General features: G+C 42.3%; 2 protein-coding genes across 6 annotated transcripts in view; both read left to right on the plus strand.

The window, feature by feature from the left end:
• The window catches only part of npas2 (neuronal PAS domain protein 2), a 52,994-nt gene extending 40,541 nt beyond the window's left edge, over window positions 1–12,453 (plus strand). For 3 of the 4 annotated variants that reach the window (XM_035527593.1, XM_035527595.1, XM_035527594.1), the window contains exons 10-22: window positions 221–303; window positions 632–738; window positions 2,408–2,555; window positions 3,122–3,203; window positions 6,933–7,047; window positions 7,325–7,419; window positions 7,782–7,844; window positions 7,966–8,136; window positions 8,519–8,689; window positions 8,983–9,164; window positions 10,140–10,226; window positions 10,701–10,908; window positions 11,048–12,453. In XM_035527593.1, coding sequence (XP_035383486.1) covers window positions 221–303; window positions 632–738; window positions 2,408–2,555; window positions 3,122–3,203; window positions 6,933–7,047; window positions 7,325–7,419; window positions 7,782–7,844; window positions 7,966–8,136; window positions 8,519–8,689; window positions 8,983–9,164; window positions 10,140–10,226; window positions 10,701–10,908; window positions 11,048–11,218 — 1,683 coding nt within the window. In that variant the 3' untranslated portion in view covers window positions 11,219–12,453. The remainder of the gene's footprint in view (window positions 1–220; window positions 304–631; window positions 739–2,407; window positions 2,556–3,121; window positions 3,204–6,932; window positions 7,048–7,324; window positions 7,420–7,781; window positions 7,845–7,965; window positions 8,137–8,518; window positions 8,690–8,982; window positions 9,165–10,139; window positions 10,227–10,700; window positions 10,909–11,047) is intronic. The other variant, XM_035527596.1, reaches the window with a different exon arrangement.
• Window positions 12,454–14,554: 2,101 nt separating this feature from the next.
• radx (RPA1 related single stranded DNA binding protein) overlaps window positions 14,555–15,000 on the plus strand; it is a 6,867-nt gene continuing 6,421 nt past the window's right edge. For both annotated transcript variants that reach the window (XM_035526742.1, XM_035526743.1), the window contains exon 1: window positions 14,555–15,000. This exon is cut by the window's right edge and continues 217 nt beyond it. In XM_035526742.1, the coding sequence (XP_035382635.1) occupies window positions 14,674–15,000 (327 nt within the window). In that variant the 5' untranslated portion in view covers window positions 14,555–14,673.

Genomic DNA, 15,000 nt, shown 5'->3' on the forward strand with positions numbered 1-15,000 from the left:
GGGATTTAGGGTTAGGGTTATAGGGTTTAGCATCACGCAAGCAGTAAAATGTGCCAGGAATCCACATTTATCAATGATCAGTACTGTGGTGCTGTTTTCTGTTAATGTCACGATAAATCTGGCCTAGTGTTTGACCACTCAGCACACACACGTACAATGTAAACACATGTTCACACAACACTGTAATATGCGTGTGTGTGTGTATGTATCTGTGTAACAGGACTTGTGTAACGTTGAAGACCCATGTGATGAATTTACATCAAGACACAGTCTGGAGTGGAAATTCCTTTTCTTAGATCACAGGTGAGTTTCAAACAGTTCTTGACTCAGGAATCAGTACTGCCTGACCACACACTGTCTGTACTGACCCACACACACACACACACACGTGCGTGCGCACCCCCCCCCCCCATACATGCCTACACACACAACAAACATTCCAGCACACACCCAACTTGCCCCCACACACAGACACACACTCACTCCCAACCTGCTGCCCTCCCCCCAGGACTTTATGTATTTGTGGGTGTATGTTGGTTCTGTCATTAAATGTCCTCTAGACTGTTAACATAACCTTATTATTGGACGTTGCCACTGTATCTTTCTAGTCTGATTGGTCTGTGTGTTCCAGAGCGTCTCCCATCATTGGCTACCTGCCCTTTGAAGTGTTGGGGACATCAGGCTATGATTATTACCATGTGGATGATCTGGAGCTTATTGCCCAGTGCCACAAACAGCGTGAGTCCCTCTTTAATCCCTCCCATCCCCAGATAGTGAGAGTCTCTTTAAGCCCTCCCATCCCCAGATAGTGAGAGTCTCTTTAAGCCCTCCCATCTCCCAGTTAGTGAGAGTCTCTTTAATCCCTCCCATCCCCAGTTAGTGAGAGTCTCTTTAATCCCTCCCTTCCCCTAGTTAGTGAGAGTCTCTTTAATCCCTCCCATCCCCAGATAGTGAGAGTCTCTTTAATCCCTCCCATCCCCAGATAGTGAGAGTCTCTTTAATCCCTCCCATCCCCAGATAGTGAGAGTCTCTTTAATCTCTCCCATCCCCAGATAGTGAGAGTCTCTTTAATCCCTCCCATCCCCAGATAGTGAGAGTCTCTTTAATCCCTCCCATCCCCAGATAGTGAGAGTCTCTTTAATCCCTCCCTTCCCCTAGTTAGTGAGAGTCTCTTTAATCCCTCCCATCCCCAGATAGTGAGAGTCTCTTTAATCCCTCCCATCCCCAGATAGTGAGAGTCTCTTTAATCCCTCCCATCCCCAGATAGTGAGAGTCTCTTTAATCCCTCCTTCCCCTAGTTAGTGAGAGTCTCTTTAATCCCTCCCATCCCCCAGTTAGTGAGAGTCTCTTTAATCCCTCCCATCCCCAGATAGTGAGAGTCTCTTTAATCCCTCCCATCCCCCAGTTAGTGAGAGTCTCTTTAATCCCTCCCATCCCCCAGTTAGTGAGAGTCTCTTTAATTCCTCCCATCCCCTAGTTAGTGAGAGTCTCTTTAATCCCTCCCATCCCCAGATAGTGAGAGTCTCTTTAATCCCTCCCATCCCCAGATAGTGAGAGTCTCTTTAATCCCTCCCATCCCCAGATAGTGAGAGTCTCTTTAATCCCTCCCTTCCCCTAGTTAGTGAGAGTCTCTTTAATCCCTCCCATCCCCCAGTTAGTGAGAGTCTCTTTAATCCCTCCCATCCCCAGATAGTGAGAGTCTCTTTAATCCCTCCCATCCCCCAGTTAGTGAGAGTCTCTTTAATCCCTCCCATCCCCCAGTTAGTGAGAGTCTCTTTAATCCCTCCCATCCCCTAGTTAGTGAGAGTCTCTCTAATCCCTCCCATCCCCAGATAGTGAGAGTCTCTTTAATTCCTCCCATCCCCTAGTTAGTGAGAGTCTCTTTAATTCCTCCCATCCCCTAGTTAGTGAGAGTCTCTTTAATCCCTCCCATCCCCAGATAGTGAGAGTCTCTTTAATCTCTCCCATCCCCAGATAGTGAGAGTCTCTTTAATCCCTCCCATCCATCAGATAAGATAGGTGAAGTGTAGGTAAACTGGTGTGGTGGTGGATATTCAGCTAGTTCCCACTCACTGCATAAAATCCAATGGGACTCTAATGGTCCCAATATTCTAAATAGTTGTTTTTACTTTGTGTTATAATCTGGTTCCTGTTTTAGCGGTACAGCAGAGCAACTCGGAGGCTGGTGTTTGTTAATATCGGTTACAGAAATAGTGCGTCTCTGAACCAGATGACTAAGGCCACTTTTTAAGGGTTGAGTTCTAGGGTCTGTAATGTTTTAAATATACACATTCTCAATCCCCTGTTTGATCTTCTGTCTCTTGGGCAACCAATTCAGACAGAAATAGGTCTGTGTGTGTGTGTGTGTGTGTGTGTGTGTGTGTGTGTGTGTGCGTACACTCTGCAGTGATGCAGTGTGGGAAGGGGAAGTCGTGTTACTATCGCTTTCTAACTAAAGGACAGCAGTGGATTTGGCTTCAGACACACTACTACATCACCTACCACCAGTGGAACTCCAAACCAGAGTTCATCGTCTGCACACACACTGTGGTCAGGTAAATGCAAGCATGTAGACTACACACACACGTGAGTGTACACATACACACACTCGCATGAGAGTATACACACACACTGTGGTCAGGTAAATGCAAGCATGTAGACTACACACACACGTGAGTGTACACACACACACACACTCGCATGAGAGTATACACACACACTGTGGTCAGGTAAATGCAAGCATGTAGACTACACACACACGTGAGTGTACACACACACACACACTCGCATGAGAGTATACACACACACTGTGGTCAGGTAAATGCAAGCATGTAGACTACACACACACGTGAGTGTACACATACACACACACATACATACAAGATTGCTTCTCTAAATGTGGTTGGTCAGATAAATTAGTTTTATCAGTTTCAGTTGTTCTTCCGATTCCATCTAGTGGACAGTTTTTGTTACTACAGTTTTGTGTGTACATGTCCGAGGTGAACTAAAAACAAAATCTCATTCATATAATGTAATGAAATAAAATACTTTCTCTCTCTCTCTCCCCCTCTCTCTCTCTCTCTCTCTCTCTCTCTCTCCCTCTCTCTCTCTCTCTCTCTAGCTATGCTGAGGTTCGGGCAGAGAAGAGGAGAGAATATGGACTGGAGGAGAGCTCTTCTGATATTGCCACCACCTCCATAAAGGTACTACACACACCACACTCACACACACACATACCACACTCTCACACACCACACACACACACACACACACACACACACCACACACTCACACACACACCACACTCACACACCACACACACACACACACACACACACACACACACCACACTCTCACACACACACCACACACACACACCACACTCTCACACACACACCACACTCTCACACACCACACTCTCACACACACACCACACACACACACCACACACACACACCACTCACACACACACACCACACTCTCACACACACACTCACACACACACACCACACTCTCACACACACACACCACACTCTCACACACACTCTCACACACACACACCACACACTCACACACACACCTCTCTCTCACACACACACACACACACACACACACACACACCACTCACACACACACACACACCACACACACACACCACACTCTCACACACACACTCACACACACACACCACACTCTCTCTCTCACACACACACACCACACTCTCACACACACTCTCTCTCACACACACACACAAAACAGTATATGCTTTGACATTATGAAGAGTTATGAGATGTTTGAATTTGAATTTATGAAATGAAATCTGTTTATAGTGGTGACATTTATGAAGCTGTAAGATGGATGTCAGATTCACGCAGCTATATTTATGATGAGTTGAGTTCCTATTATAACTGTAAAGGTGGTAACAGTTGACATAGCAATACAACCAGTCATAATTATCACTGTCATAATGTATCAGTCTCAAACTGACCATTATAACTGGTTGTATTGCTGTGACAGTCTCACAGTGACCATTATAACTGGTTATATTTATGTGACAGTCTCATATTGTAACAGTCTCATATTGTAACAGTCTCACAGTGACCATTATAACTGGTTATATTTATGTGACAGTCTCATATTGTAACAGTCTCACAGTGACCGTTATAACTGGTTATATTTATGTGACAGTCTCATATTGTAACAGTCTCATATTGTAACAGTCTCACAGTGACCGTTATAACTGGTTATATTTGTGACAGTCTCATATTGTAACATTCTCATATTGTAACAGTCTCACAGTGACCATTATAACTGGTTATATTTATGTGACAGTCTCATATTGTAACAGTCTCCCAGTGACCATTATAACTGGTTATATTTATGTGACAGTCTCATATTGTAACAGTCTCATATTGTAACAGTCTCACAGTGACCGTTATAACTGGTTATATTTATGTGACAGTCTCCCAGTGACCATTATAACTGGTTATATTTATGTGACAGTCTCATATTGTAACAGTCTCATATTTTAACAGTCTTACAGTGACCGTTATAACTGGTTATATTTATGTGACAGTCTCATATTGTAACAGTCTCATATTGTAACAGTCTCACAGTGACCGTTATAACTGGTTATATTTATGTGACAGTCTCATATTGTAACAGTCTCACAGTGATCATTATAACTGGTTATATTTATGTGACAGTCTCATATTGTAACAGTCTCACAGTGATCATTATAACTGGTTATATTTATGTGACAGTCTCATATTGTAACAGTCTCATATTTTAACAGTCTCACAGTGACCGTTATAACTGGTTATATTTATGTGACAGTATTTTAACAGTCTCACAGTGACCATTATAACTGGTTATATTTATGTGACAGTCTCATATTGTAACAGTCTCATATTTTAACAGCCTCACAGTGATCATTATAACTGGTTGTATTGCTGTAACAGTCTCACAGTGATCATTATAACTGGTTGTATTGCTGTAACAGTCTCACAGTGATCATTATAACTGGTTGTATTGCTGTAACAGTCTCACAGTGATCATTATAACTGGTTGTATTGCTGTAACAGTCTCACAGTGATCATTATAACTGGTTGTATTGCTGTAACAACTCCCACTTGCTGTTCGGACAGCAGAGTCCCTTGCAGTCTTTAAACGCAGACTGAAGACCCGTCTATTTGCAGAATATTTAAAGGACAACTGACACTGCTCCCTTATTGACTGACTTATTTAGTACTTATTGTAGGGCATTATTTATGCTTTTTAACAAACTCTAGCACTTATTGTTTATAGCACTTATCATTGTTTAAGATAGACCTTATGTATTTTGCACTTTTAGGTATCAGCATTTATCCCTGTATTCTACAGTATTATAATTCATTGGTATGTTTAATTCTAACCTACTGTACTGTACCAGGATATATTCTATGAGTAAATGACAAAGCACTTTTGTAAGTCACTCTGGATAAGAGCGTCTGCTAAATGCCATAAATGTAATTGATTATAATTGGTTGTATTTCAAATACCAGCAAGGAAACAGTCAGAAGGAAAAAGCCAAAAAACAATCAAAATCACAAAAAGTGTCAAAACACCAAATGCAAATGCTCAGGACGGTCTGGTAAACGGGTGATGCTCACAAAATAAGCGTGGATTATAGTGCTGCTATAATGACAATTTTCTCAGGTGCTTAACCACATTCTTAAAAGAGTAATGTAATTCTTTAAGCAGCCAACACAACCTGTGAAACAAAAACACAGCTGACGAAACACCAACACCTCTCTCAAAGCTGCAAAACTGTATAACTCCGTCAAACAGTAAATCAGTTGATCAGTAAACACATACTGGCATTCATGCATAATTTACATGCAAAACGCTAACCATGTCTCAAAATGCAGATCAAACCTGTGTTCAATTCTAAAGTGTTATAGATGTTTCTCACTGCTGTACAGTGCTAAAGGACACTTGCTGTAATCCACCATGACTCACTACAAACACAGTTCAACTGTCAGTACACACACAACAAAGTTAATGCAGGAATGAGAACATCTTCACCGGAAGTACAGTAATTGTATAATTTCTGTAGTACTGTAATACAGGTGCATACTCACACAAAATGTAATGTACAGTGAAATCAAGGCAGAGGTTTGCCATGTACTTTACTGTGCCTGATCTACCCTGACGCTGATACTGGGACACATGTTCTCGTCAACATCGCAAAGAATATTATCCCTGACAATGCAGCATAGGTAAAATCTCCAGTATGTCTGATCTATCCCTGGTAGTCTGATGCTGTGATTGTGTGGAATTTGGTCCTTTGTCATAGGGATGGTAGTGTTATATTTTCCATCTCCAGGAAGAAATTAATTCCTCAATAGGATTAAATGATGGTGAATATGAAGGTAGAAATTCAACAGACAGGCATCGATGTTAGTTATTAAAGTACTGTTCAGAATCGGATATTACAGTAGTGTTCGGTATCTGTGATTATAGTAGTGTTCAGTATCGGTAATTACAAGTGTTCGGTATCTATGATAACATTAGTGTTCAGTATCGGTGATTTACATTAGGGTTCAGTATCGATGATTACATTAGTGTTTGTTATTAGTGTTCAGCCTTGGTGATTACAGTAGTGTTCGGTATCTGTTATTACAGTAGTGTTCAGTATGAGGTATTCCACATCGGTTATCGCAGTAGTGTTCGTTATCGGTGATTACAGTAGTATTCAGTATGCATTATTACAGTAGTGTTCAGTATGAGTTATTACAGTAGTGTTGAGTATTGTTAAGGTGTTATTTTATTTTAGAGTTTGAATTACATAATGACTCTGAAGAAGTATTTGGATTTTGTTATGAGCATTTTATTCTATGTTACTCCAAATAAAGTATTTAAATGTGTGGTGTTTGTGTGTGTGTTTTCAGAGGCAGGTGTATGTGGACATGTGTGCTCCTATGGATGCATCGCGGGACAGAATCAGCTCCGCCTCCTCCCAGAGCTCCCACAAATCCTCACACACCGCGCTGTCTGACTCTGCATGTGGGTCACAGACACACACACACACACACACACACACACACACACATACATAGACAGACAGACAGCCCCCGCAAATTCTTACACACTGTGCTAACTCCACATGTGGGTCTCACACACACACACACACACACACACACACACACATACATAGACAGACAGACAGCCCCCGCAAATTCTTACACACTGTGCTGACTCCACATGTGGGTCACACACACACACACACACACGCTTGTGTGTATACATGTGTGTATTCATGTGTGTGCTTCTGGTTCTGTAGCTACCTCTTCAGTTCGATATAAAGAAACTTGCACATCGTTGCGACAATCAGCATCTGTAGAGAGTTCCAGCAGGCTGTCCCACAGTGGCTCAAAGGTACGTTCACACACACATGTATACATACACACACACACATACATACATACATACATACATACATCACACACACACACACACACATATATACATACAAACGTACAAACGCACACACGTACATACACAAATAAATATATATATATATGTATGCACACACACATTCAGATACACATACATGCATACAGACACTCATACAAATACACATACATACAGACACATACACACATATGTGCGTGTGTGCACACACATAAATACACATACACACACATTTTTCTATACTATGTAATATGTATTTATGTAACTATGTATTTATGTAATTATGTATTTATGTAACTTCCTAATTATCAGCTTTGTGTGTTTAGGCTCTAATTCAGAGGCAGGGCTCATCTGAGCCCCTCCCACTTTCACCTTCCTGCCCAGATATGGTTGGTTTTTCTTTCATTAACACACCCTGATTGGCTTTGCTAAAATGCATATCTTGGTAATAGTATTTTGGAATTAGAAATGCAAGGTCTATAGGTGTGCGTGCATGTGTGTGTGTTGCAGGCCTCTGTGCAGCAGAAGGGTGTGTGTGGAGGTGTCCAGCCCCAGCTGGGTGTGATGCACCAGCTAAGGGAACAGTTGGAGGAAAGGACACGGATTCTGCAGGCCGACATCCAAACACAACAACAGGAGCTCCACCACATCAAAGAGAAGCTCCAAATCGCGAACCTACAGGTGTACACACACACACACACACACACACACACACACACACACTTCCAAACACAGCAACAGGAGCTCTTCCACAACCTACAGATACACACACACATCCAAACACAACAACAAGCGCTCCACCACATGAAAGAGAAACTCCACACCTGTGTGTGTTTGTGTGTGCGTTTATATATGTGTTTGGGAATATGTTTATATGTGTTGGGTGTGTGTGTGTGTGTGTTTTATATGGATGGGGGTGGGTGGGTGGGTGGGTGTGTGTTGGGTGGGGGGTGTTTATATGGGTGGGGGTATATGTTTATATGTGTCGGGGGTGTGTGTGTGTTTATATTTGTGTTTGGGTGTATGTTTATATGTAAGGGTGTGTGTGTGTGTGTGTGTGTAGATGTTGCTGCATGGAGATTTTCCAGGCTCCTCAGGTCCAGCAGCTCAGAGCCAGTCGGGGGTCATATGCCACAACAACACTCACACACACACCAAACCCCCATTCTGCACACCACATACAGCATCTTCACATACACCGCTGCAAGAGCAGACCAGCAGCTCCACTACCCAGGTAAACTCCCTCTCTCTCTCACACATACACACACACACACACGCACGCACATACCTATAGACCTTGCATTTCTAATTCCAAAATACCAGTAGCAAGATATGCATCTTAGCAAAGCCAATCAGGGTGTGTTCACACACACAGATGAGCATAAACATATACACACACATACATGAACTTGCAAATTTGCACACATATACATATTTACAGTTTTGCATGTGTTAGATATTTACATTTATGTCTGTGTGTTTACTGTGCTGTGTGTGTGTGTGTGGGGGGGGGGGGGGGTGTACCAGAAGCTGGTGCTGAGTGCTCCGATCCAGACGGTCAGTGTTCCAGTGCAGACACACACCAGCCTGACTATGCCCCTGTACAGTAACCCCATGATGTTCTCTCCAAACCACGGATACCGCGCCATCACTGACACACACACGCACCATCACCCTGAGGCAGAGAACAGTCCAGATGGACAGCTAAGGTACACACACACACACACACACACACACACACACACACACAGGCACTTGTGTTCTACTACCTGAACTTCAGCAGTGTTATGAGTACCCTGGAGCTGTTGAAGATCTTCGGGGAAGTCCAGTTCGGAGACGTTCCAGTACTGGTCCCTGCTGGACTCCCTAGCTGTATTGTTCGGAGGGTATAAGGCTACTTTGGTGATTGACTAGTGAAGTTGTGATGTTGGACAATACCAAGGTTTCTGTTTGGCTGTTGTGTTTCAACTCCTAGATTTAGGAGGTGTGCTAACTTTGAGAGGGTTAGGGTTTAGTGTTGGGGTTAAGGTTTATGGTTTGGGGGTTGGGGTTTAGGGTTAGGATTAAAGTTGTGGTTAGAGGGTTAGGGTTAGGAATAAGGTTAGGGTTAGGGGGTTAGAGGGTTAGGGTTAGGGTTTATGGTTAGTCTTAAGGTTAGGATTAAGGTTATGTTTAGGTTTTGGGTTTAGGGTTAGGTGTTTAGGTGTTTAGGTGTTTAGGTGTTTAGGTGTTTTACCTTTGAGGCAGTACTCTTTGCTGCTATATACCATAACCTCTTTTGTCCTTATTTAAGAACATTCTATCTTATCCAGTTATTTACATGCACAGAGTGTATCTATACACACCTATACACACAGCAGGATAGGGGGTGAGTGTCCGTAACAGCAGGATGGGGGTGAGTGTCTTTGGCTGTATTGCCCTTGGCATTATGTATGTGGATATTAAAATCATGAAACTCTCATAATCAGGGTAACTGAGAGTAGCACAGTGCATCAGACTACTTAACACAGTATACAGGAGGAACCTAGACTACTTAACACAGTATACAGGAGGCACATTTCACTGACACACACAAGCACATACTTCATGCACACACAGTGTTGCAATATGAAGTGTTGAAGGGTGGGTGTGTGTGTGTGTGTGTGTGTGTGTGTGTGTGTGTGTGCGTCTTTTGTAATTGGTAGAATGTTGTTAAACCAGCCAGTGCAGACGCTACTCTCAGACCACAGTGAACAGACAACTCATGGCAGTTCTACCATCCAGCATACCAAGTGAGTGACTGAGTGTGTGTGTGTTAGATGTGTTTGTGTGTAATTTGATCAATTGCAACCTGTTCTTACAAAATGGTAGTGGCAGTGGTAGCTCAGTGGTTAAGGTCCTTGACTTGTAATCAGAAGGTTGTGGGTTCAAGACCCTGAGCAAGACAAGATAAAAGCATCAGCTAAAATCTGTAAATGTAAGAATGTTAGATTGATACTGATGGATGTCAGCACACTTATTTTCAAGAGCCTTCTTGATTCCTTTAATATTTGGTTAAAGTTAAATTTATTAAAATCCACTTTTCAAGTAATCAGCCAAATATCAAGCAGGTATCTCTCTGACCTTCAGTGTGTGGAGACCATCTGAGACTCTGAAAACACCAAACCACCCGTTTTAGTAACTGAACTAGTGTTGCTTGCAAAACCAGCGTATTGAAATGTGTGTGTGTGTGTGTGTGTGTGTGTGTGTGTGTGTGTGTGGTGCAGATATCTGGACCAGCAAATGATGGCTCCTTCCTTTCCAGTGCAACAGCTCAGCTGCAATGCTGTGCTAGTCCCCTCCCCTGTTTTCACATCACCAATCATGATCCCCCACAGCAGTTTCATCACTCCTCGGGCTCCACCCACTTACACACCCCACCCACAGAGCACTCAGCACAGCCTGCACACTCAACCATCTCAGCAGGTCTTTCAGGTAAATGATTCTCTAAACACCACACAATGCTTAGAGAAGGATTCACCGTGGAAGATTCATGTAAGAGTGATTCGGACCAGAATGATTCATCCATTGTATCCCTTTCTCCCTTTCATCCTTCTCTCTCACTCTCTCTCAGACACAGGGCATCATCCACACTGGCCCTACTCAGGCTTTCTTCCACACTGCTAATGTCCAGCCACAAGGCACTGTCGGATACACACAACAACAGCAGCAGCAGCAACAGCAGCTTCCATCCCATCCTCTGTCAGGCAGCCTATCAGACTACCAAAACATGCTCCCACGGTAGCCCTGCCTCCAGCAGATAGAGGGCAGCGTTTTCTTTCTGAGGCAAGAGAAGGGGTTGATGGGAAGACTGTAGAACTGTGTTCTCTGCCAATCCTAATCAGCACAAAACCGCCAAAGTCCTGTTTCCACAGCAACACAGACACATTGTGGAGCCCTCATCATGAAACTCTACGTCCTCCAGGACTACACAAGGATATGTGGGAGGAGCTAGTCAGCCTTCCTCCCATTGGTTGAGCCAAAGGTCAGGGAGCACACTGCCCTGCTGAACCTCATCTGTTGTGATATCATTATAATGGCACATTGAACAGAGTCATCCAGAAGAATTGACTTCAACTCTGTTAAAGGAAGGGAGTCTCTGACTTTAGACAACCTCAGAAAATACCAGCTCGTATAGTTCTCTTCAGTAACAAGTTTTGTTTTGTCAGGGTTTATTTCTTTTTTTAAACTTTTTTTCTAGGACTGTAATGTTATAGCAGTCTTGCCTTGTGTTTTCCCTCATCACAAACCAACAGAAACAAACAAACAATTATATATATAAACAAACAAAGCAGTAGCTGGGACAGGAAGGTAGGGCAGAAGCAAAGGCATGATGATCTTAGTTGCCCAGGTAAATAAAAGTTAGATTATCTAAACTTGGAGTATTTCAACTCAACACTTGGGAGGTTTTACTACTCTATAGGACAAATCATTTAAATCCAGTCTGAAAACTAAGACTGAAACTCCACTTCTTCTAAATGTTCTTACTGTTTTTCCATATAACACTTCATTCATATTTAGTTTGACAGTCATCGTTCAGTTAATTGAGGTGTTGAGGGAGAGGTGGGGTTGAATCCTACACCCTGAGCCCTCAAAAGAAATACCCACACAAGCAGATAAAAGTGTCATACTGAAATGCACCCAGGCAGTGGAGGTCAGGACGGACACTAGCATGATTAGCAAGCTCCGTTTTCTCTCGTGTAAGCCTATTGGAGCCTACTGAGTTTAGCACCAAGTATTATTTTAGCATTGTTATAACAATGATCCCATAACTGCAGGCTGCTAGGCTAGGCTTGGATGTGCAGTGTTTCTCGGAATATGTGTGAAAACAATAACTAACAGTATTACAGCAGAATTTTGGAAAATCACTGCCATTTTATCCTCAGATTTCAAGGTTAACGTGGTTAGGGTATTTTTTAATTTATTTTTTTTGTACTTACATTTAGCTGACACTTTTATCCAAAGCAATTTACAATTATGAGTGAGTACAACTTTAGCAATTGAGGATTAAGGGTCTTGCTCAGGGGTTCAACAGTGGCAATTTGGAAGTGGTGGGGCTTGAACCAGCAACCTTCTGATTACTAGTCAAGTACCTTAACCACTGATGTGGCGTGGTTAGTGTAACGTTGGCGTGGTTAGGGTAACGTTGGCATGAATATAAGTGGCAAATGTTACAATAAAAGGCAAGTAAACTAAACCCATTTTCCCAACATCTCCCATATGGTCAGTATAGCCAGAGTCACATGACATGGACTGTGTTCTGCAATGTAATTCTACAAAAGTGATGCCAAAATATATCAAATCAGAACAACAACAGACAATGATCATTCAGTAACAATAACATAATACTAACATAATCAAATTAAGAAGAAGAACAATGAACAAGAGAAGAAAGCATTAACAGGCTGGGGTAGTGGAGATTTGGTGCGTCTTTGGTAAGTAAAGGCCAGGTGTAATATGACCAGGTGTAATTCTGCCTATTTTTTGTTGAAGAAACACTACAGTTGAAGAAACGCTGTAATTTAAGTTGTTGGAAACCATACAGAATATGACATCCAACCCCGTTTTGATGTGTAGTATCAAAAATGGGAATGTTTTCATTTTTACTGTTGCACTATTTTTAATTTGTTTTAAATTTCTTTTTTAGGTTTTTTGTATTTTGTTTTTGCATGAGAAACAGATGTCATAGTTTAAACTGATGGACTATGTAAATGAAAAAACATTTTGTATGTAATTTTTCCAGCATTACTTGTTTGCAGGCAGCATTGTGATCACACACCAGTAAGTCAAGACTCCAGACACACTTGGGTTTCTCTTACAAAACGTTCTGTAAGTTTTTCCCTTCAACACTTATGTTTACCTAGATATAATATTGATTCAAACCAATCAAACTGCATTGAACAGCGTTAGCTGAACAGCAGGTTATCAAGTTGGTAAGTCATCAAGTTATCAACAGAGATCATGTTCACCTTTAATGCTATTTTTGAAGTTCTTGCATTCTTTGTATAAATTCAGAGTTGGGTTTGTTGATAATGGATTATCTCATTAATGGTGGAAGCAGTTTGTATTCTCTTCCTGAGTCACAGACCATTTTAGAGTGTGAATGATCTGATAACAGACTCGAAACATGTCCTCAGAGAACATATTGCCCAAACACACTCTAAACAGTCATTTAAGTTTAAACTGAACAGAAGCTTTGAGGGTAACCAAACAGATGAAGCCATGTTCCTTCTTTTCTGTGTTATGTGCTTCAGTTTCTGCATGTTTGCTGTTTTTCTGTTTGTTTGTATTTCTTGTTCAGCCTGATCAACTAAAGCCTCTATCTCACTTTCTGCTTCATTATTCTCCCATAAATAATTTTTTTTCTTCACCCACTTTGATTTTTATTGACACATGTTCCCTACCCTCACGACAATCACCCATCGTCAGCCCGTACACCTTCTGTGTATGTATGCCAGTAGTGGAGTGTGTTTGTGTTTATCAGCGTTGATGAGCACTTTGTCTAGTTGCTCTCTATATTTGTCAGACAATTAGATGATTATGTAAATGTGATTGGAAAATACATATTTTTGCTCTTACAGTGCAGACTGCACTCTGAATATATTGTAATATAGAATGTATAAAGATGTTTAAACAATATAGTTGTTTATTTTATAAAATGTCAAATAGCTTGAAATGCATTTATATATGTTGTTTGATTTTAAAAAGTAAAACGAAGTATTTTATAAAGAATAATGAAGTGTCTTATTGGGGGAAGTGCAGGGTCTTTGTTCCTAGTTTCAGCAGGGTGCTGGTGTGCTCTATTACGTTGTATGCATTGTTTTTCTGTATATATACCACTGAAATGAGCTTTAACATATTGTTAATATTGTTTTAAAAGATATTAATAAAAAGGTTTCCTATTCTGAAACAGCTTGTATATTGTGATATTTACATATTTCTATTCGATATGAATAATGCGGTATAAATATTTTTTAATCGCTCTTGTAGGTTCTGTAGGTGTCGTGTCTGCGCCTCCACCTGCAGGGGGCAGTAGTCCACACAGGTGTGTAATAGAAGAGAAGCGAAGAAGACGAGTCTTCCGCACAATTCAAAACAAGGCAAAGGGGGTAGTAGTTGTTTGTTTTGGTGTGTTCGGCCTTCTCGCAGCTCTGTTATTCTGTTATTCCTGTCAGCATCAGACACAAGGGTAGTGCCTGTATGGCGGCGCCGGTGTCCGCTCTACAGGCCGCTCTGGAGCAACTGCGCGCCTCCCGCACGCTGCAGCTGAAACTGGACAGGCCGGTTCGCGCGGCCGTCCTCGCGCTGGGCAGGTGCCTGGCGGACGAGCGGCGCGAGGACAGCTACGAGTACGACGTGACGCTGACCGACGGCGCCGTGCGGGTCACGTGCCGCCTCGCGCCGGACCTGAACCGCCACGTGCACACCAACGCGCTGCGCTGCGGCGCGTGCGTGCTGCTCGCGCAGCTCTCGCTGGTGCACGACGAGCGGAGGCTGGGGCACAGCTGGGTCCGCGTGGACGCCGCG

The sequence above is a fragment of the Electrophorus electricus genome, chromosome 6 (genome assembly GCF_013358815.1).
Source record: "Electrophorus electricus isolate fEleEle1 chromosome 6, fEleEle1.pri, whole genome shotgun sequence".
NCBI lineage: Eukaryota > Metazoa > Chordata > Actinopteri > Gymnotiformes > Gymnotidae > Electrophorus > Electrophorus electricus.